Raw genomic sequence first — 24,495 nt, 5'->3', positions numbered from 1 at the left:
TTAGCATCCCTTATGCACTCTGCTGTTAGTTATTTGATCTACACTGCTTCTTATCCTCTGTAACCCTTGTAGATTGTGTGGCTTACGTGCTGCTGTACAAAGGATTTAAAAGAATGTGTGACACCATGGTCTGACACTTTTTCCCAAAGACATGAATCATGTTGTCTGATTTTGGCTCTTGCAGTGATGTTTGGCCACACTAACTGATGCCAGTTTTCTCATCTGTATATGTATGATAGGTTAACAAAAGCATCCTAGAAAAATCCCATTTGACAAAGAAAAAATACATACTTTTGTCAATGGTCTGTTAAATTTTCACAAGGCTTAGAATGGTACAAACATACTAGTATCAAAAAGCATTAAGTATTGCAGCTTGCCTTTAATCACATAGATCAAACTACCAAACATCCCACTTATACCTGAACTGGTATATCTGAGGAAGCCTTCTGGAGCAAGAACTTTTGGATCCATACCATGATGCCTTGATGACTTTACCACCAAACCACAGATAACTCCTATGGCATGTGATAAATACACAGGAGTCACCAGGGATGGTGGGTTTCTACTGAACGGGATATCTAAACAAAGAGTGAGCATGCCTGGAATGTGAAAGCAGTACAGACTGGAGACTCAAGAAGAACGACAGGACTGTAGCAGAGGATTGAAAAGTCTGCCTGGAGTGATGACTAATATTTTCCAGCATATATATACCAGGTTTCAATAGACGTCCTACAAAATGTTACAGGAAGTGCAGAGATAATACTTTTACACAGCTTTATTATCGTAAGAATTTGCCCATGTTTGTCAAGCATTTTGAACAAGTGCACATTTATATGCAGTAATAATAAAATACAGTAATATTTAGCTGCTAGGCTGCAATGAAAGAATGTAAAGCTTTTTCTCCAGACTACTACCACAACTTCACTTCATCTTGACATCCCACATTTCTTCCTATGCACTTGGGAATCATGGACACCTTTGTTTTGGTTCCACTGTTTTAAGTGCTGTACTGATTTTGGCTGGAATAATGTTAATTTTCTGCATAGTAGCTTGTATCATACCATGTTTTGGATTTGTGATGAAAACAGTGTTTTAGTTATTGCTGAGCAGTGCTTACACATTGTCAAGGTCTTTTCTGCTTTTCACGCTGCCCTGCCAGCAAGCAGGCTGGAACACAAAAAGCTGGGAAGGAACACAGCCAGGACAGCAGACCCCAACTGACCAAAGGGATATTCCACACCATATGTCATCGTGCTCAGCAATAAAAGCTGAAGGAAGAAGGAGTAACATTCAGAGTTACGGAATTTTTTCTTCCCAATTAACTATTATGCATGATGGAGTCCTGCTTTCCTGGAGATGACTGAACTCAGTCATCTGATGAATTGCCTGCTGACGGGAAGTAGTGAATGAACTCCTTATTTTGCTTTGATTGTGTGCACAGCTTTTACTTTACCTATTAAACTGTCTTTATCTCAACCCACCAGTTTTCTCACTTTTACCCTTCCAATTCTCTCCTCCATCCCACTACGGGGGAAGTGGGCCAGCAGCTGTATGGGGCTCAGCTGCCTACTTGGGTTAAGCCATGACAACTGCTTAACAAAATGCTAGGCAGACTAAGAAAATGAAATACAGTAAAATGGACTTCAAAGTTAGTAAGGGACTCCCCTAGGTCTCTAACCAAAAAGAATAAAGTGATACAGGTCTGGATCTACTCATACTCATGCTAATTTTCTGGCTTCGGACATCGGAATTTTGGGGTCAGGTGTAGCATAGTATGACTGCAATTGGGAGCTCAACCAAGTATCTTTACCTAGCAGGCTTAGCAAGTAGAGTCAATAGTAGCTTCAGGATATTGTGTTTCACCCTGTACTGTAGGACAGATACACCTTGCATATCACAAACAGTATCGCAGATCTATGTGTCACTACAGTGACATATGACCATCTCATTTATTTTAAAACAAACACTCCACTCAGTCCTTGGCCAAAGGAGTAACACCGCTAATGCCAATGGAATAGCAGTGGTACAATATATCTCACACTCCCCTCCTCCACATGGAAGGGAAGTGGAAGTAATTTGTCCTAGTATGTTATGGAGTTCAAGCTAAGAGGTTAGGTCAAAGTAGCAACATTTACATCTTGTTCCATTGGTGATCATTCAGACTAATTTTGAGAGAAAATAATTTCAAGTTGATGCAGAAATTATGTCCTCATTTTACACCATGATGAAACATAAGAAAAATATTTCTAGTCATCTGTTACCTGTATGTACCAAGTAGATATGTAAGTTAAACATTGATAATTGTTTACCACTTTTTTCTATAAGTGGTTTAAACTGAGGCACTACCTTGAAAATTGTCAGACACCTTATTCAAAGGATCCCTAGCTAAGTTGTTGTCCCCATTCCCACCCCCCCACCCCCACCCACCCACCCACCCAGTTTAAATATCTGCATTGTCTCACTTGACATTTTGTTGTATTTTGACATTTTCAAATAAAATTGAAAGAAGTCTTAATGACTTGAAGCTATTTTGCCAAGCACACAGGAAACATTTCTGGAAAATTATCAGCCACATTATCATCCTGCAAGCAATACTCCCCTGAACTACAGTTATCCCACAGTCTGCTGTGTTCAACCAATAGCACTGACGTTAGCAAGAGCTAATCACACGAGTGAAAAGTACAGAGCGAATGCAACATGAAACATTCTAGATGCTGACAAGCGACTCCATAGCTTCAGACACAGTCCCCTTGCACTTGAACCGAACGCTTTGTAAAAGAAGTGCTCCAGGTGAAACCACAACCACAGACAGGTCAAACTCCCATTAATTTCAGTCAGGACACAATTTCACTATCAGAATTTCATTGTCGGTGGTGTACTTTCAATATCCTTTCTTCTACTTAGAATAAAGAAGTGAAGTTAAAATGGGGAAAGGAAGCACCATATGTTATATGGTCATAACTACATTTACATAAAGAACAAGGGAGGATCTGAAGAATTGCAATCCAATAACTGACTTCACTTTTAGGGCAGAAATTGGAAATGCTTGCTATGGCCTCGTTTACAAACCTTTAAAACTATATGCTGCATAGACCAGCCACAGTAACTCAAAACTCATTAAAAAACCATACATGGCAAAATTTACTGTATGTCTTGCTAATATGATAGATGATAAATGTGACACAATGAACATTCTATTTATCTCAATTCTCAATCAGTTAATGCTGCATCACACAGCAGTTTCACCTACAAGGTCAGACATTAAAAAAGCTGCTCATACAAATTAAGAATTGGCTTACAAAACGAGAATGGAGGGTGTCAGATCAAAAGAAAACATCTGACTTGCGTAGGAGTAATAAGCACAATCGGTATTGCTAGCTTGATTTTGTTTACACAGTTTATAATGAAGACAGTGTTTCACAAGGTATCAGAGAAGGCTAATAATATCAATGACAAAAAGACACTCTGGGCTTTCTCCTTTTCAAGACACTGAACACTCTAGCTTCCCCAAACACAGTTCTCAATAGCATGCTTTCCCAGATCAAGGCTAAAGTCCTCTTCTACGTAACAGGTTAAGCTTTATGAAGAGAAATGCAGTTCATTTTTTCCCATCTAAGTACTACTATGAATGTGGTCTTGAAGGCTAGTAATGCTAGATCATTGCTACTACAGGAGGTTGGAGGGCTGCTAGTACATAACACAAGCTAATCATCCCAGCTCACTTCCCAAAAATACGGTTCAAAAAAATTTTTAGTGGCACTCTTCCTTGACTGTCCCAGGAAGTACCAAACAGTGAAGGAGTCCTGGAAAGCTCTTTTGACTTATCTTACCTTCAGCACAGGAGACTGCAAGCACTGGTTGCTTCTCATGCCTGAATCACATCCCAGATAAACACCAACATAAAACTGTCCACATCCTACAAAGGGATCTTTGGAGTTCTCACCAAAGGGAACACGTTTTCTAGCAAAATTTCATCCACTGTGGGACATCCTGGGGAAATGGACCTGACTGTGGAACAACACTGTAACATTTGCACCATCTACAATCTGCAACCTTCATAGAAGCTTGTAACATGGAACTGTAAACATATAAACTGCAGGGAAGCACTTCATGACAGCCAGCTGTGTAGGTCGTTACCAGGGGTAACACTTAACACATCTGCTTCAGCTGACTCTGTTCTCTCACCTGGAGACTTGGGTACTGCTTCCTCCAGCTCAGGTTTGACCGGCTTTGGTACAGCGTTGGGTAACTCACCCTGCCACTAACCATTCTAGAGATGATGGGTAAAAGTATGTCTGCCTTATCTATGGTCAGTCAATGTAAGTCAAACTTACAATGAAGAAAAACACATTCATAAGAAACCAGATTCAAAAGGCATACAATACAGGGCATACAAAGTGTTGACACTCAATCAAATATATGGAACAAATGGCAATAAAATTATATCAGGTTTTTGAAGGCTACATCATACATAAAACCTGCCTGATCCCTGGCACAATACACTGCTACCATCCTACTGCAGAATAATACTAAATAAAGCCCTGATCCTCAAGTCTTTAAATCTGATTAAATTCTCTTTCTACCATAGAACTGTCTAGGGCTAATCTTTGTTTGGGCTGCCTAGATGATGCAAGCCCAAAGAAAATACTGATGTGTAAAACCAAAGAAACAACAGAACAATGAGTCTTCCAACACTGTCTGTCATCACAATTTTTTGACAGAAACTGCAACAAATGGTAGCAAGGACATAGATGTTCTGGACCTTTCCCCTTCACATATCATCTGAACAGCTTGACTCAGCAACCGGGACAAATCAGGACTACTTCGTATAGGAACACTCACAGAAAAGACTGGTCATGTCTAAATTAATAAATGTGCCTGAGACCATCCTCCAGCATGAAAAAATTAGTGACACAACAGATCACCTCCATACTGTTAAACACACAGAGGCAATTTCAAATTCAAATCCTTCAGGAGGCTAAGTAAGAGTCAGTAAGAGTACTAGTTGATCCATGCTGAAATCATGCCTGAAACAACTTAATCGCATAGACAGATGTCTTCCCTGCTTGAAGACTTCTCTGGCATTGCTTAGCTTACCAATATAGACAGAGTTACTCTGATACTGAGTTTTATACTTTTTGAAACATGATATGTCATCTTCAAACTTAACTCCTGCAAGTTAACTTGCCATTAGCTTGGTATCTTGCGTCAAGCAAATCAGCAGCTGAAAGAGACAGAAGTTCCACATGTTATGAAAGTTTATCCAAACCTTTTCAGTTTACCATCTGTGCTGGAAATTTCACAACATAGATACTGAAGACTTACACCAGTTAGATCTGTAATGCATACATTTAAACTGTATCAGCACTTTTACATACAGCTCTCAAGAAAATGTGCACAACCAGTTTTATTACTTTTTTTATATATAAACACAGTCAGATCTCTTTCAAAAATCTTCATTGTTCATTCAGCATAAACCCATGTAACATAACTGGAAATTCACAGTAAACTCAAGGGATACCTTCTTGCACAGACTTTGCTTCATCTTCTATAAGACAAGGGGTTTACGGTCACCTGGGACTGCATTTCAAATGCTTTTTTGTCTCCAACATTAATGTGATTAGGGTTTTGCATCTGAGCTGCACTTGAGTTAAATCCATTCTACTATCTTTAGACAGACCCTTTGTGGGACTACACCTCAAAAGCTGAATCTAAACTTATTAATACAAGCAAAGAGTAATGCCTGAAATTATTACCTCCACTGTTTTTTAAAAATGGACAGCCACACCATCCTCTGCATTTATCTGACATACAATGGTACCTTTCTGATTAGCTCTTACTCTGAAATTCATGACTTGCTGTCTGCTATCTACCCAAGTCATGTTTTCTGAATTGTATGAAAGAAACGTGTTTTCCAAATTAAAATACCCCCCATTATAGATATATATGATTAAAATAACATTGAAATCCCTATTTGCATTTTTGAACAAGCAGAATCCCTATTGCCAGTTCTTCCAAAGCCCATCCCCTGATTTTCAACTCCTGACTCCAGCACAAAGTCAATCACTATGGGATTTCTTAAGTTTAAATTCATATTGTAAGGCAGTCGACTGTCTATCGTATCATGCTGTCCCCCCTCCAATCAATATCCATTTACTATGTATCAATCACTGGCATTTTTCTCATTAAAATACTATCTAAGCAGTCACCTACTAAGCAGTCTGGTTTTTTAAATTTCATGTGTCTTAATTAAACTAACAAAATAAAAATATAAGAAGAAAAATATCTGATTATATAGGAGGAGGGAGGAAATTATATTACCTAAACACTCGTCTAAAATTCATAGAATCATAAAATCATTTAGGTTGGAAAAGACCTTTGAGATCATCAAGTTCAACTGTTAACCCAGGACTGTCAAGTTCACCACTAATCCATGTCACCAAGCACCACACCTATGCGTTTTTTAAACACCTCCAGGGATGGTGATTCCACCACCTCCCTGGGCAGCCTGTTCCAGTGCTTGAACACACTTTCAGTGGAGGAGATCTTCCTAATATCCAATATAAACCTCCCATGGCATAACTTGAGGCCATTTCTTCTTGTTCTATTGCTTGTTATCTGGGAGAAGAGACCTACCCCCACCTGCCTACAAGCTCCTTTCAGGTAGTTGTAGAGAGCAATAAGGTCCCCCCTGAGCCTCCTCTTCTCCAGACTAAACACCCCCAGTTCCCTCAGCCGCTCCTCACAAGACCTGTGCTCCAGACCCTTCACCAGCTCCGTTGCCCTTCTCTGGACATGCTCCAGCATCTCAACGTCCCTCCTGAAGCGACGGGCCCAAACCTGAACAAAGCATTTGAGGTGCGGCCTCACCAGTGCTGAGTACAGGGGGATGGTCACTGCCCTAGTCCTGGTGGCCACACTGCTTTGGATACAAGCTAGGATGCTACTGGCCGCCTTCGCCACCTGGGCACACTGCTTCATTTACATTATTTAAATATAATTACCTAAATTATCCTCCTTAGTTAACAAATAGTTGTTAGTTTATGACTAAAAGTACATGATGCTACTGATACTGGTATTTTAATATACTGCTTTTGGAGGTCTAATCTTCAACCTCTAGGACACTGGTCTTATGTCACTACAATTCTGTATGTCTCTCACAGATGCCACAAAACACCAAGTTAAGGCTATGAAATGACAAACTTAGCTTAAAAGCAGTAAAATCTGTGCTTTTTTTTTTCCTTCTCCTATTAAAGAAATTTTTACTTTTTGAAGTGGAAGTTTTAACAGCAGCAAAAATTGAGCAAATACGATTTTGAAGACAATCAAAACTGAAAAGAGCTATGAAGTGAGCACCATGGCCAGTGTTATATAGGTTTAATCTTAAATATTCGGTAAGTTTGTAAAAGTTAAAAGTTACTGTGCAAAAGAGACCTTCACACATGTTGTCTGAATTAAGTGACAAAAAGCAATAAGGCGGAGAACTCACTTGATGCAATATAGTCCACACTTTCAGTCTAATACAATAGCTATAGCGTTCTTAAGATAAGACAAATGCGGAAGAATAAATGTTCAGTCAACGGCTGTGAGCAGAGCCATCAGCCTCACTCAGTGAGGAAAATTACTATTAGAGTGAGGATATAGGACAAATAAGGAATCCTATCCATTACTGCTGATGACAAAAGTTACACAATGTAAGCCCTTTCATTAAATAGTTAGATCCCATCTCAGAACGACTTAACTTTTTCTCCCCTACATCACCCCTCTCGCATTCCCTCTGGAAAGTGGTTCAAGAATACTACTCCTCTAACAATTTTAAACTTTCTTCTAACTACAAGATTCAGTTTATGCATAGATAGTATATCTCCACTTCTTTTTGTACTAATTTTATCCCTAATGTACCAGTTAAGCCTATGGATTTCCACACCAATATTTATCTTATGTATTTAAGATAGACTCTTAATTTACTCAGTTAAAATGTTTGGCAATTAAGTGCTTTCCAAACAGCTTGAGGAAAAATCTTGGACCCAATAAAATGAATGGCACAACCTGGCCAATTCCATGAAGTTAGAATCTCATCATTTTTTTCCAATCAAGACCACTAGGCACAGATCTCTTATTAGAATAATAGGTATGTAAGTAGAAAAAATAACAGTTATGTAAAAGAAAATAGACCAGATTTGGGTGGATTCTCTTCTTCTTCCTACGTCTGAATAGTTTCTTCTTATAACTGAAACATAGGTAGTGTATCAGCTCCAAAAAACAAAAAGCATGGAGCAAGAAGCTTATTTATATTCTCCATTTCTATATAAATCTGAAGGGTGTTGACTTCTTTCAACAATTCTGTGAATTCTTTGTTCCAAATAAAAAATATATTAGTTTTTTATTAGATAATTTACCGAACACCATTACACAATTTTCAACTCCACATGTAGCTATTTTATTTCTAAAAACAAGTTAACACTTACAAAGCCCTTACACTGTAGGACATTTAAAATTAAAAGTCCCAATCTGTCCTTTTCTAGCTATCATGTTAAAGTTAACAAGCATGATTAATTTCTCTGTTGTATTAGAGTTGGAACATGAGAAAAGCTACAGTTGCTTTAGGCTCTCCCGTCCTTAGTCACCTGTAACTTTTACAAAACATCACAGAATGTATTGTTCCAACATCTTTAAAGCTTAGCTTCACCTTAAAAATATTTCCTCTGCTGCTGAAAATTTCGAGAAGGAAGAGAATATTCATCAAGACATTAAAAAACCCTTTTAATGAAACAGAATCTTTATTTTGAGCAAAGCTAAAGAAAGAACGTATTTCTATAGAATTCAAATCTTTTGGTCCAAATTAAATTGACATCACGTCCTTAGATCTTGCATGTAGAAAAAAATTCTCTACTATCTCAGTGGAAAAGGCATCTAAGCAATTAATCTATGAAGAACAATGACTCTATCTTTATCTGGCTGCTGGGACAAAGAGTGAGTTCTCTTGGCAGCCGGGAAAAATGATGGGATTATTCACAAAGGAACTAAAATACTGTTTTTTCTCTAAATGAGCCTGTCAGTGCAAAACAATAGAGTGGAGCTAAATATTACAAAGGAAGCTCTTCTGGAATAAAAGACTGCAGATATATCACTCTTCCTTCCCAAATGCTGACCTAAAAATCAACAGATCTAGTCTCTCTGTAACTACATGCTAGCAGAAAGCTCATTTAAATAGTACATCAGCTCGTATGCTCAGGTATTTCAAAATTTGGACTTATAAATAAATAAGCAAATATATAAACTGGCCAATAACACTCTTATTCTGACCCAGTTAATTTCACAGTTTTGAAGACCTAAAGCAAGTAGTGTAAATAAATGAATCAAATTACATATCTGCCTATGATGAATTACAGATTTTGGTATTAACACAGAAGTGTAAATTTTTTGTGGAATTAATCCACATTTTACTTTATATAACAAAAGTACTTGAAAACATAGCTAATTATTCTTGAGGGCCTAGGGCTCTTACCCAAAGAAATTATTAAAATGTCATTTTCATTTTTATCTTCTTGGGGACTGTCTATCAGACAACAGACATTTAAAAAGCTTAGTCTCCTCAAATATATTTCCTAATTACTTACTTTTTATAAAAATGCTTAACATTCTGTTATCTCCCCTCAAGGGCAACAAATAGCTGTTTAGAGGTTTGCCTGTTTAGGAAGGAAAGGCAGCCTTTAAAATAATTTATAGGAAGGCATCAAATAACAGTCAGAAGCACCAAGTTTATCAAATGTGCCGTAAGTACTTGTTTCAAGTTAAGTAGTTTGTTTCACACAGATTTAAACAGGCCCAGACCTGGTCTCATTATGGTTGAAAGCAAAACTGCCTTGTTGCCAGTGGAGAAATGCTGTGTTCTTTATATCCCTAACTAAATATTTAAAATACATGAGATGTAAAGAAAGTGTTAACCTTTTGCACTAAGGGATAAACGTATTTAATAATGTGCAGGGCACCAGAGTGACAGGGTAAAAATTGTACTACCATAAAAATGAGAGTTCTGCTCTTGGTTTTGTCAGAAGTACAGGTATTTGGTGTGATCTGAGATTATTATGTCATCCAGGGGTTGGCAGATACATCATTGGACCTTTAGGAGGCCCATGCTTTTCACATTATCTAGAGGCCAAGCAACATAGTCCACAGGGCTTAAACAGCACCAGGTACCCAGACAAGCATAATGAATCCCACCAGTGCAGAGGGAAGGGATTCAACCCCAAATGATGACATCTGATTGCCAGTGCCTACCAGGGCAGCCTCATAGACATAGGTGTCTCAACACCCTCCACCATCACTTGAAATTGAGAATAGGATTTAGTTACCTAAACAGAAGTCTCTAGTGTCATCTGAGATGACTTGGGGGACACATCCTGCCTTCCTGTTGCTGGCCTAAAAAGATGAAACTTTCTTATGTCCCGTACTATTTCTGCCAGCCTTGTGTGGATCTGAGCCAACGACACCTTACATGGTACAGAATGCCCACACATAAGGAACTGAACCCCACCACCAGTCAATACTAACAGCAGAGTCCAGGAAAAAGATTGAGTTCACTGACACAGACATTAACTGGTTGGTCGGCTGAATCAGTCTCTCTGTTTCATTGACTTCAGGGAGGAGACTGTTATTAATATATAGGAAACATGTACAGCACATTTGAACACCTAAATTTAAGTGCTATTCTCTCAGACTGAATCGCTTTCTCAATCTAAATGTGCAGCTTGCACGCTTGCAAGAAAACATACCTCATGCAAATCATCCTGCACAAACCTCGTCATGATGTATACCAGCAAACAAATTCAATCGGGATCTTTGTTTCCCAAGTGTTAGATAATTTGCAAAGCATGGACGTTATGACAGCTTGTATGTGCCAATGTCATGAACATCCTTAAGGCTGTGTTTCCGACCACAACAATGATGTGTGAAATTCCAAAATAAGACTTTTTAACAGAGCATAATATCTAGATATTCATAACACTCCTACTAATATCCAATTTTATTCACTAGGTAGTAACACATAAACACAAGGCACAGTACTTCAAGGAAATCATCATGAACTAGTCAAGCCCCGCTGAGACAGTGTCAGCAATCCACACGCTTCTACATATCTTTCATAATCAGACAGCATTATCCCGTTTCAACTGCACTAAGAATTTTAAATGGAGTGAAGATTTAAACCAACCCTTCGTTTCTCTCTGCTCCTCCTGTATTTTTCAATTTGTGAAGTCAAAGAAATACACCAAATTACCAATCGCTGCATGCCACCTATGCTCATAAACAGCTCCCATGATCCTGGATTACAGAACAGACATCACTTTATACTGCCTAACCTGAGCCAACTTCAAACTGTTGCCTGTAGCCAAAGGAAAAGTCTATTGAAAAGAATTCTTCCACTGTAGTTTTCCCTACTGTACTTCTACCAGTTTTGGAAGTCCCACCACTATGGATTTTAAAACCAGACTTAACAAAACCCCAGCAAATATCCAGCTGTTAGCAATCCTGCACTGGCAGAGAAGCAGGCCCTTGATACATCTTTCCCATCCCTAAGATCTTTGATTCTACGGTTCAGTAATGACTGATGATTTTCCTTGGCTGCAGATAATAGCCTGCAGGAAGACAAGCTGAGGGGAAAGAAAATAATGAAAAAAGAAAGAAAAAAAAAAAAAAAGGATGAAAATGAGAGAAGAAAGAAAGAAGCAAGGAAAAGAAAAATTACATAATGAGGGAAGTGGAAAGAAGGAAGGAAGGTCATAAGGTGAACTCATGGCACAGGAACCCTGAAGAATAAGGTTCGGTTTCTACTTCATCATACTTAACATGTCAGCATAGCAAATCTCTTATTTCCCCTGTGCCTCATCCTGCCACCATTAAGTTTTTAACATCCAGGGCTATGTGAACAGCATGTCTGCCTATGAGTGGTGTCTAATAAAAAACATTAATACCTGGGGCAGTGAAAGGCCTATCTTTTATTGTATTTCATAAAAATCCACAAATATTCAAACAAAAAAGGAGAAGTTTAGGTACTGTGATGACAAGGCAACATGAATGTTTGTGGAACAATTTTTTAATAGTGCATCATTCAAAAATAGAACAGTTCTAAATTTTGCACTGTGTAACATTTACAATCTGATCCAAAGCCCGTTTTATTTGTAAAGACTTTGATATTTATTTAAATACATTTTGAAGCAGAGTATTTTTTTTCATATTTGGGTAACAAAAATTATACTATTCAAACTTTCATTCTAAAAGAGAATTTGATACTCTCTATCTTCAGTCATCTAATGACATCCTTCACGTAATCCTACTGACAATGTTCTCTACCACGTTTTGCTAGTTACATTTAAAAAAAATACTAAACTAAAAAAACATCATGGTTTGAAGTGTTATAGATAAGTTTATCCCCTTTTCTGCTCTGGTACTTGTGTCTTGAACACATTCACTATCTGAATGATCACACAAATTGTCAAATTGAAATGCTGTATTTATATTTTATGATATCCCTCTACTACTTTTCATGAAAAAAGTGAAACAGTCCTGAGACAAGTGAATGGTGAAGGTATACCCCTGGCTCTTTTACATCACTCCTATTGTTCTTGACATGCACTGGAAAAGCCAGCAAATACTCTTCAATTAGTCCAAATCACATTTGTGCAAAACAGGTTACAAAGATGGGTAAGTTGTGTGATAGATACGAAGACTCATGATGGAACTGGACACACAGCCCAGACCTCCAGCCCCCCAGCACAGTGCCTCAGCCACTTACTCACACAGCCTCCTTTCCCCTACGTATTAAAAAATACATGCAACAGAGAAAGAGATAATAAAGACCTTTCCAAAGCTGACATTCCATGTACCAGTAATGAAGGACAGAGATATCAGAATCCAGCACTTCATAATCAATAATAAAATTTTAAAAATGGAAAATAGTCCTGGATTGTGGATTTGGTTTTTTTACTTTTTAAAACACATAGAAGTAAGGAGGGGAGGGGGAAAGCCTCACTTCCCAAGACCAAAATCATCCTGTACAGTTAGCAATGTAATACTATTACTTCTAGTAATAATATTAGATTTTATTGTGTGGAAACAAGATCATTTATTTTACTTACAATTAAATGTATCATTACTATTCTGTACAGCATGTAAACCATGACATATAGCCAAATACAATCGTCAATTTCTCTGCAAAGACAGTGGGTCAAAGCAATTTCCTAGAAGAGCATCATACAACCAACATCTGAGGTAAGAAAGAAAAATATGACAGGACCATCACCTTCAGACCCGGATGCAGTACAAAAAGGAAGCAATTTCCTCTTCGGTACACTTTGTAAATATCCACTGATATATTTAAGTATCTTTGTTCCCATTGAAAGGGATGCTTGTTTTTCTGTTTCGCTATCTATGTTTTAAAGAAAATTTGTAATTTTCCAACTGCCTTTCAGCTGGTAATTTTCTGAAAAGTTAAGTCTCCCCCTTGCCAACCTGTATTTCACACTTGTAAATGGAGATGTGATTACATGTCAGCAAAAATTAACAGGACCAAGGAAATGAAACAACCAGGTTTTTTACAAGATCATGAGGAAAAAAAAATATTTTTTTTTTAAACCAGATTTTCTGAGGTTAGCATTTCTTTTCAAATTATTTATGCAACTGTGAAACCAGTTCAGTTGTTTCACAAAAGGGAAACATGCATAACAGTATCTTCATGTGTTACAGGCACATCATGTGAGTGGGAAAAGCAGATGAAAATATAGATTTGTCTTACAGAATTAATTTCAACCCCCATAACCACGGCATGGTATGAAGAGTACTTGTGAGCTAATACAACCAGAAGCTCAAAGCAGAGGGCATCTGTTCTAGAGGGATATTCCTTCTCCAAGGTCTGAGCCATCCAGTATAGAGGCAAAGCCACTACTACCAAGAGGTAGCAGCAGAGAGAGAAATCTACTCCCACCCTGGCCCTACAGTGCCAGATGTTCTTTTAAGATGCAGCCATAAGCAAATTGTTCCAACATTTCTCGCAATGTTACAAATCCTCAATAGCACAACTGTTCCATTCCACGCTGTTATTCCACACAAGGGTCAATCACAATATGATTCATAAAGAATTAATACAAGAAGGCAAAACATTTTTCATACACAGTCACAAAACAATTGTCAAATAATATGTTTTATGAATGTTTTCTCACAGTGTAATAAAAACTGCTATTGTTCTACAGAGCAAAAGCATCAAGTGACTTCAGTGTTCTATAGAGCTATTGTGGCTCATTGCTTCAGCTGCACATCCCTTGTTGCAGCAATTTTAATTACAGAATTTAAAAATTCTTTTGCAATCCTGGGTTCAAGCCTCAGCACTTGAGATTGGATTGCCTAATGCTAAGCACTGAAAGTTTTCTCATACCCTGAAGCCTTGATCTTGAAATTAACAGGAGATCTTAAGCATGACAAAAAACACCTAAACAAGCCCCTAACTCAATTATGTGCTGTAATACCTCAAAAGGTATGCTAGGAACATTATGATCACAGCTGAAATGCAGATAACTCTTCAGCTGGTATAAACCAGCTGTTTGTTCGTAAGTAGAAAAACATTGTACCAACAATTTCAGTTAATAACTAAAACTACAGAAATATTTTTTTACTATTTCTGTAATTTCTGTCAATTTTAATTCATCACAGAAATAAACTTTTACCACTTAATTGCTCTTACTGTACAGCAAAGATTCTTATAATGAATGATGATGAGCAGCAACATGAATGAACAGTTGCCAGGCAACCAATAAATAAAGGTTCCAAATAGCATGACCTCTCTTTAAAGAATAAAGCTCTAATCATAATCATTTTTCAAATCCATTTCAATGCCAACTAAAATCACGTTTGCAGCACTAATCCCGGTCTTCCTTGTACAAAATTAAACCAAATCTGCCATTTGACATATCACGGATAACAAATTAAACAGACTCAACCTGCTCCTTCAGATTATGGTCAACAGTGTAGTTTGAGGATAGTGAACAGGTTAGGCAACAAACTGGAACCCAAAGCAGAGAGATGAGATGGATTATGCAATTTAAATAGGTTAAATAGAATAAAATCTTTAAAAAGTTACATTGTTACTTAAAGGACCTTCAAAAAACATCAACACAAAGTCCTCCAGTGTTTTAACTCCACAAAATGATCTTTTGGTAAAGTAGAAGGATGAGACAGACCTTAAAATACTGAAAAGAGATGCAGTTTTAAACGTTTTAAAATCTATATAATACCCCATTCTGTCTTTATAAAGTCTTGCAACTCAGTCTTGCCGAGTGCATGAGCAGAGTTGAGATGCCTAGAGCAAGCACTGACCTTTTAGATGGATTCAAATAAAACTGACAAAGAGCAGCATAAATCTTAAACCAGTTAAAGAACACAATATATCCACTCTGAAAAAACAGTGAATGGTTATGGAGGAGTTTTACATTATGCCATCTGAATAATGAGAGAGGGAAAGTTTGGGCTTGTTAAGGGGTTTTTGGTATTTATTTTAGTAAGATCTCACGTCAGAAAACATTAGGAATACATGTTTTGATATGTTTATCTTGCACTACATAAGGTGATTACATAAACCTCTTAACAATTTTATTTCTTTTCTTTTGTAGAATTGGGAATCACTAATAGCTGTGATGTTTAAACACTAAACAGCAAAAAAATTGCAACAGGAAAATAAGATGAACTACAGTTATAAATAAATATGTCTTGCACCTAAGATCTAACATGCTATGTCAATTATGAACTCATAAGAACTGGGACCACCTTTTCTATTTGTCTTTTAACAAAATACAGGCAACAGAATCCATAAAGTTTCTCCAACATTAGTAGCACAAAATAATCTCTTTTACTTTACAGTAGCAAATTGATCTACTGGAATTCTTGTAAACGGGAATTATTGTTCAAATTGCAGCAGAGAATGCACTCTGCCAACCAGTAGTCACCACATGTATTTCTCCGTACCAAATGGAACCCAGTTCATTATACAGTAGGTATTTGCCTTCTATTACAGAAAAGTGTACTGTTGCCTATCAGACACATAACTTTTCGATTATTTTCCTTGTCTCGATATATCTGCTCATCAAAAGCCTTTACAGGAGGTTTTCTAAATATTGGTATTTCCTCAATAAGCAAATATACCGCTTTGTATCTACATTTTTTATTGACTAATATTTCACTCACTAACCACTTCCTCCGCCTGATTCCATAACTCCTCTCCATCCTTCTAATATATTGTTTGAACTTCTTGTTCTAACAAAAATCCAATTAATTTTGTTCATACTTTATGCAAGACTAAGATTCAGAATTTAAGTAACAGAATCATGCATACTGACTGCAACTCAAAACAATGCAGAAGATCCTGTAAATTCCTTTTAGGACACATAGCACTAGTTATACCAAAAGCATCTTAATTGCTTCCCCATAGTTTTGGGCTTGCATTTTAAAAGTTATAAAAATATTGTATTGTGCTTACAAACCTGGCAAGCAATCCTACTAGCTGAAAAGTGTGTAAACCTGATATTGGAGGAATTTTTCCCCTCCCAAATGTTTATACCTTTTCAATTACCAGCTGAAGAATTAAACTGGTCTGGTTTTAAGCTTAGAAGACCCAAAGCTTATGGTCATGCATTACCACTCAGCAGGAGCAGAAGGCTAATTGTAAAGTTTATTAACAATCAGAACGGCAGGGTTCTCAACTAGTTATTACCATGAAGGAAACTCCTGGTATTCTTCAGAAGCTTGGATTCCACTATATTTTGTTCCACAATATGCAATTTAACTGTCCCACCTCTGAAAATGGGAAGAGAGAAACGGCTGTATTGTTTTAAAGAGCTGCTCATACTAAAGTAAGAGTAATTTTAAGATGTCCCCTAGGGATTCAAGCCTATATATTTGTAAAAAGGAAATAGAGCGTAACTGCCAGCTTGAGGAAAGAGATGATGAAGCATGCTTTCTCTCTAGTGTTTCCCACATGACACATACAGTCAATGAAACTAGGTGCAATTCTAAAAACACTTCTTTGCTCAGCAGGATTTATGCAGATACTCAGCTGACTAAGCATACATAGTACTAGGATTTGGAGATTAATCTCATTCTAGATTCATGCAGATCCTGTCTTCTGACCAAGGTATTCTTGTTTCAATAACTGTATTTCCCTTAACAAAAAGGTGACATTGTTTTTCAGTTTCTTTAATATTGACTATTGAATAGTAAATTAAATATACACATACTTATTATTTAGAAATATACATGAACTAATGAGTAAGATTAGAAGATAAACTCACAGGATAATACCAGTTCAAACAGAATAGTATTATTATTGGTTTTAGGAAAACATTGAGACATATATATATATAGCCTATATGGATGATACTTGTGAAAAACCATCTATAGACACTCCCAATAACATGCAGAGGAGTTATCTTTGAGCAACACAAGCTATTAGTACTTTAGTGAGGAACCCAGTGTGGGGCAGGGCGGGGATTATCTTCTGTGTGTTTCAGTTTTACATTTAAAACACCCTTTCAGTAACTTTTATTCCATTCACTATCTCACTGATCCATACCTTCCTCTGCTAGAGTACAGAAACAGTTGAAAATAGAAAAACTACACTGATGGACATACTCTTCCATTACTCCACTTACTCATTGAAGTTATCATTTTGGAGCAATAGTTCAGCGCTGAGAACAGGGAGCTAACAGTGCAGTCCTTAGTTTTTCTCATGATGTCAGAAACAAAGTCACACCAAAATGCCACTGGTAATCAGTGAACTTCGAAAATTAATACTAAGATATTCCTACACATAAGACTATGTGAATCTTAAACTTCTTCATGATTAAACTACCAGTTTACAACCACCTCTCATGCAGCTTTACCACAAAGCTCTCACTGACTCAGAGTGCAAGGGTGCCCCTCCAGAGTCCCGTACTCCATGACTTGAATCCTACTCAACTATGGGTATTACATTAAATACTACATACACGAATACATTTCAGAATTGACAACTCAGCTATCATTGGAAGCCAGAGGATTTCATCCATGTAGATATTTAGTTAAAAGAAATTTTACAGAGGGACAACCAAATTATAAGCAACAATAATGTTCACACAAGCTTCTAAACTTCAGCTTAGTCTTTTTCTTTTAAAAGATAACATTATTTGAGCTCCCGTAATACCTTCTAAGAATTGCCCTGGCTCACAGCCTAACAAACCCACACAGAAACAAATCAACCAAAAAAATCCAACACTACAACACAACTTTGCTTATCAATCAGGAATGTGGATTAAATGAGACAAAACAAAAAAGGAAATAAATGATGTCTGCATTTTATGATGTTTAACAGGTATTAAATGTACTTTATTTGGAGACAAGAAAGAAGAGGAGGTGGGGTGTGGAGGGGATGGAAATCTGCTTTCTAGCTATCTTAAGCATTTCTTTGGTGACCTTTTATTCAGCTATATGTATACCACTTCTTTCCTGAACACTACTTTGAATATTTATTCTTACTGTCATAAGAAATAGTTGTCATATTTTCAGAATTTACTATTAAGTACAACTGTTTTATGCATTTGTGGTGACACAGAGGATTGTACAGCAGAATACATACATGCTGTTGCCAAGTCCTTTGCCTCAAATTTTCCATGCTTTTAGCCTTTGCTGTTCCAAATAAGAAAGCTGAATTTTCAGGGTTATCCAAACAATGTGAACATGACAATGGCTGTTCTGGGGCAAATCTCAGGTGCATTTAGATCAGGACCATGTCACTGATAGTAGCCAAAGTCAGTGGCCTCGGGAAAAGCCCCATATTAGGACAAGTTTTAAATCCTAGATTAATTCCCTGGAAGACTGTCTGGCTCCCGGAAATATGTGGTGCAGAGACTTAAAATGAAAAGAGAGTGGTAGCACTGGCATTATGACAACACACTTTGTTTCAGAAGAGCTGGGAGGAAGAACAGGAGATAGCACAATTCAAAAGGAAGAAATATGTTCCCTCAACACACACATGTCACACACTTCATTCCACCCAACAGTGTTTCTTGCTCTCAATATTGCCTTTGCCCTCAAAATGTGCTGTTTTCCATATGGAAGAGGTGGCAAAAATGAAAGTGTTTCCCGTCTTTCCTCATAAAACCTCTTTCTGACTGGAGTTGGCCTCCTGTTCATATTCCACTTGACTAAACCAATCTTTTTCTCCTCCCACACTAGCTCCATCTGCCGCCCATCTCTCCAGCAGAGCCAGATGCCAGCGAAGCAGACTACTGTGGGAGGAGAAAGTTCTGTCGCTGGAATTTCTTCCCTATACCCTGCAGGGGGCCAGCCTGTGAAGCCTGGAGAGGATACAGAGAGCAACTTCCTCTCTTCCACGCTGCCTTCCCCTGCTCATCAGAAAAGAAGGCAGCTGAGGACACGAGCAAAAGAAGGATAAAACTTCAATATGTGCTCTGAAATTAGCGACCTTAATATTTATATAGCTAAAGTCTCACAATTGTACTCCAGACTCGAGCATGTTACACACCACATGAACACGTAAAAAGACACAAGTCCTGCACCCCGAAGAGCTTACAAACAGAAGCACAGATGTACACTTGTGATAAGGAATGAACAAGAGTGACTACAGTAAAGATGACAGCAAAAAAAAGACTAAGATTTATAATCAGGAGAGATCTTAACGATGGAGTAAAAATACAAGTTTCTGGAGAGGCACAAGTCAAAGACAGAAGGTATGGGTGTGTGTTCTTAAACTGAGAGGACAACTGCATGTGGCAAGGGAAACTGCCTGTAGAGAGGGAAGGACTAGAATGAAAAGCAGACATGGGGAAAGAAAAAGTGATTTCTTACACAAGGCGATCTTGCATGAGGCAGAGGGAGAAGGAGCACTGGTAAGAACTTCAGACAAAAAGGGAGACAGTCTAGGAACGGAAGAGCATCTGCAGGAGCAATCTTGCCAGAGACAGTAGCAAAAATTAGCGTCGCTGAGTGCGAACAAGAGCTCACATAAAACAAGCAAGTGTGCATATGTGCAAGACAGAGGAAAAGACAAGACTCCATTTCTCTGAGTGAAAGAATTGTGGGAACCCAGGACACGAAATAAACTAGAAACAGAAATGAGTGAGAGTGGTGTATGGGTGCAGCAGAAAGTTTAGAGGGGGGCTGGCAGGACAGAAAGTGAGGGAGCACAGGGATCTAACAGAAAAACAGAACTATGTATTAGAATTTTAAAGAGCACATATAAATTAGGGAGACACATAACAAAAAAGATTAAGAGCTTTAATTGACATGGAAAGGAAGAGGGAAATGCACCCATCACATTGAAACATTAAGAAAAACTGCTCACAGCAGAACTAATGAAGTGACAGGAAGGAGAAAAAGGAGGAAAGAACATACACAAAGATGATAAAGTCGGTAAAGGAATGTCACTTAATAAAAAGCACTATGTAAAAACCCCAAACAGGAAAATTGAAAGTGTACAGAAGAGTGAATGGAAATGGATGTCCACTGAATTCTCACTGACACTATAAACTCTCAGGGCTTGCCCTATCTAAGTATCCACACATTTTACTCTTCTTTCTCATTTGGAAAAAATCCTGTTTTCCTGGTCCTCCACACCCTCTAACTTTTGTGCTGTAGTCGCACCTTCATGTCATTTGTTCCACGATTTCTAGTGGCAACACTTTTTGTTACATATAAACGGGGAAACGATCCTATTTTGTAAAATACTGTACCACAACGAAAGTGCCAAAATCCCTTGTCTGTTTCCTTCTGTCCCCATAACCCTCTTTCATTCATTCTTAGGAAAAAAAAAAGGAAAACCCCCACACCACAGGCTGGGGAAACTCAGCAGTAGCGCGGTATCTTAAGGCTAAGCCATTCCCAGAGCCTTCCCTGAGCTGCGGGTACACGCAACGCCCCAGGTCTCCCGTGTGCCCGGGGTGAGGGTTTCCCGTCTCCCGGGGCGGCACGGGCTGCGCTCCAGCGCGGCATCGCGCTTTGTGCTGCCGCGGATAACGGGATCTCCGGCTGAAACGCATCCATCAGGCGGGGTAATTCAGGGAGGGGAGCTAGCTACCGGCTGCTGGAAAGAAAGCCCACACAGACGTATGCCCTGGCTGCTGGAAGACATGGCTGGCTGGCTATTTGATTTGATCCAAGGGATATAAAAATAAAAAGGAAAGGGGGAAAGGGAGAGGGGGGAAGCACACAGGCTCGCACACGCATACGGCTGATCTTACCTCCACATTGAAATACTGCTCCGCTTTGCACACTGTAGCACATAAAATCCAAAGGAAGGTTTGCAAGAAAAATACCCTGGACTGAGACACGAAATCCAACCGGCTTCCAGTGCTGAATGCGAGTACGATCATAGTGAACTGTGCTTCAGTGGACGGAAGATCTCTCGCTTTTTCTCTCTCTCTCTCTCTCTCTCTGCCTTAAACAAATACACAAACAAACGAACCCCCCTCCCCCGTGTCGGTGAAGAGCCCGTAGCGCAGGTTCACCCACAGCAGGGGAGGAGGAGGAGGAGGAGGAGGAGGAGCAGGAGGAGCAGACACTTCTCAGCACAGGCGGCGGCGGCAGGATCAGCTCTCGCACATCCTCACCCCCAGTCCCGTAAGGAGGGAATGTGGCGTCCGAGTGCAGCCGCAGCTCCTGCACGACTCCTCTGCCCAGCAGCAGCAACCGCCTCCCCGTGTCCTCCCTCCTCTCCCTCCTCCTCCCCCTCCCCTGCCTCCTCCCCCTTCGCCTTCGCCTCCGCCTCCTCCCGGGGAAGGCTGGCCTGGCCGCCCGGCGGCGCGGCGCAACTCGGCTCGGCACAGCTCGGCTCGGCTCGGCGCGGCTCCGCTCGGGCGGCGCGGCTCGGGGCGGCACCCCGCCTCGCCTCGCCCCCCGCCGCTCCCCTCCACTCCAGAATGTTCAGCCGAAACCTACACAGCCCCGCCCCGCAGGCGTCTTAAAGACGACGGGCGCACCAGGCCGCCCCGCCGCCGTACGGCCGCGCCCGCCCGGCAGCCGGCTCTGCCGCCGGGAGCGGCCGTCGGTGGGCGGCCGCTGGGGAGGAGCGCGCGGCCTTCCCTCACGCGCGCGTGCCGAGGCAGCCGCGCGAGCGCCCGGCCCGGCGGGAGGACGGGCCTCGCCTGCGGGCGGGGAAGGGCCCGGCCCGGCCCGGCGCGGCGGGAACGCGCCCACTGTCCCTGCGGGCCGCGAGCGCGGCTGGGGCACCGCGTGTGCCCGGGGGCACCGCCCGCGCCGGGATTCCCGGTCCGCTCCGTGGGGCGCGGAGCGTGCGCGCGCTGCTCCCGTTAAGCGCCCGTGGAATGCCCGCCTGGCGCGGCCTGTGCGAGCGGCGGGCGGGCGCCGGCGGGGCGGGGGTCCCTCAGCCTCGGCCGCCCCCTGCCGCCACCGAGGGGCCGGGGACGCGCAGCTCGTCCCGACCGCGGTGCCGCCCGGTTTAGCCGAGGCAGCCCAGCCGCGCTGCCGTGCGGCCTACCCCGGCACGCACCGGGGCGGGCGGCGGCGCGGCGCGTAGCGGCAGATCAAAGGGGCTGGAGGGTGGCTGGGGCGGGGGGGGCGGTGTGCCCGAACGCAGCCCCGGGCGAGGGAGGACCATGGCACGAGGGTCGGGGTGCCCCGGGGCCATCTGGCCCTTCGGCGGCTCGGGAGAACGTCGGGCGTCGCTGCTGACGAAGTTCACGGAAAGGGAGTTGGTGATGGTGTAGTTACCAGTGACGGAAACAAGCCGGACAAAGTCTGGGTTGACTGAAAATCTATTTTAATGTGTCCAAATATATGGTCATATGGTGCGTGAAAGACCTATAGCATAGCCTAACTTTATGCTGGATGTTGTGATGTTCAAAATGCCTCCTGGTTATGGCAGATAAACTACTCCTGTGGTGATTTCCTATTGCAATAATGCATCTTGGGGGGGGGGGGGGGGGGGGAAGGGCTGGAGGAAGCAACCTTACTGAAAACAAGCAATTTAACAATTCCAAGATTTGAAAATTTACCTTATTTTTACTTGTTTGGTTACCAAAAAAAAAGTATGTAAAGATACTTGATCGTGATATGGAGCAACCTGGATGTAAAAGACATAACCTGACAGATGAAATCCTACTCAGTTGAGGTCAATGTCCAGAAATAAAACATGTGAAGATTAGATGTGTAAAATTTTGACACCACCTAGTAGCAGGATGTAGGAACGTGGATGTTTCTCCATCATTTGTTATGTTAAGAGTGAGACAGTTGTCTCTGAAAACGTTGTATTCTGCCTAACCAAAGGGAATGGTGAAGCAGAATTTCTTACGTGATATACTTTTTTCATGTTAACTGCTAGATCTTAAAGGCATTTTCTGTTCTTCAGATTGTCAGTGATGTGAATAATGAAATCATGAAATACAGAGCTGGCAGCAAGCTAGAAGGACCTGTTGGCATGTTGGCGGCCAATATCGGAAGTCAAAATGATCTTAACAAATTAAAGAAATGTCTTGGAACCATCAGGAGGAAACTTAATACTGACAAATGCAAATTACATTTGGGAAGAAAAAGTAAAATCAAAAGGATACTGGTAAAACAGCAGCACTTCAGAAAAGAATCTGGGGGCTGTAATGGACTATAAAGTAAATATGAGTCAGCAACATGCTACCATTAAAGAAAAAGACAGCCTCACTGTGGAGTGTATTAATAGATGTGCAGTACATCTGACAGGACAAATTATTTTTCTGCTAGGGATTGATGAAGTCAACTGTGTTTGGTTTGAAACTAAGGACAGTCCAGAGGAAAATAACAGAATTTTAAGACATGTAGAAAGCAAGGCGTGTAGAAGTTGAAAGAACACTATTTAGTCTGAGAAGACTGAGGGTAAATGGTCTCTTTATATGGAAAATGTTAGACAAAACTTTATTAAATGTGGTGTTAGTCGCATTTGGAACAAGGTAACTAGTGGGAGTGTGGAATCTCTTCTGTACAGAGGTTTGACAGGCAAGAACATTATAGCTGTCGTCTCTCCATTCCTAGGGCAGTGGATTGTGTAGTAAGATCTAGTAGACTTTTTTGCTTATAGTGTATCAGTAGCTTATTTTCTCTTATTACTCTAAGAATTAGTCACTGTTACTGGTGTAAAAGAAACAGTAACTCACTGACTTCATACTGTCCCTTCTGTTTTTTCCTCTTCTCCTAAAGGACCTCCTTATTTGTGCCTTCAGCAAACACTGGCCCTATTTGTGATGGTGTATTTTGTAGAGTCTGCCATTAGCGTAATACGCGGAAATGGAAATAGATGTTGCTGTAACTGGAATTTCATTCATCTTGCCTGTCAGGACTGCTGTGGCTATCTATTGTGAAAAGCATGGGGCCATAAATACAGTTACCTCCTTCCTTTACACTGTATTCATTAGAAGAAAGAAGAAAAGCAGTGGCATGAATAGAATGGTGGAGAACAAAAGCACCTAAGTG

At 40.2% G+C, this 24,495-nt stretch overlaps 1 protein-coding gene across 1 annotated transcript in view; it reads right to left on the bottom strand.

Moving 5' to 3' along the window:
• The window catches only part of MMP16 (matrix metallopeptidase 16), a 194,180-nt gene extending 172,387 nt beyond the window's left edge, over nt 1–21,793 (bottom strand). The window contains exon 1 of the mRNA XM_037379400.1: nt 21,279–21,793. Within this exon, the coding sequence (XP_037235297.1) occupies nt 21,279–21,410 (132 nt within the window). The 5' untranslated portion in view covers nt 21,411–21,793. The remainder of the gene's footprint in view (nt 1–21,278) is intronic.
• Between the last annotated feature and the right edge of the window lie 2,702 nt (nt 21,794–24,495).

This window comes from Falco rusticolus, chromosome 3 (genome assembly GCF_015220075.1).
Source record: "Falco rusticolus isolate bFalRus1 chromosome 3, bFalRus1.pri, whole genome shotgun sequence".
NCBI classification, from domain to species: domain Eukaryota; kingdom Metazoa; phylum Chordata; class Aves; order Falconiformes; family Falconidae; genus Falco; species Falco rusticolus.
The sequence above is the reverse complement of the archived record's forward strand: the minus strand, read 5'-3'. Positions and strand labels throughout refer to the sequence as shown.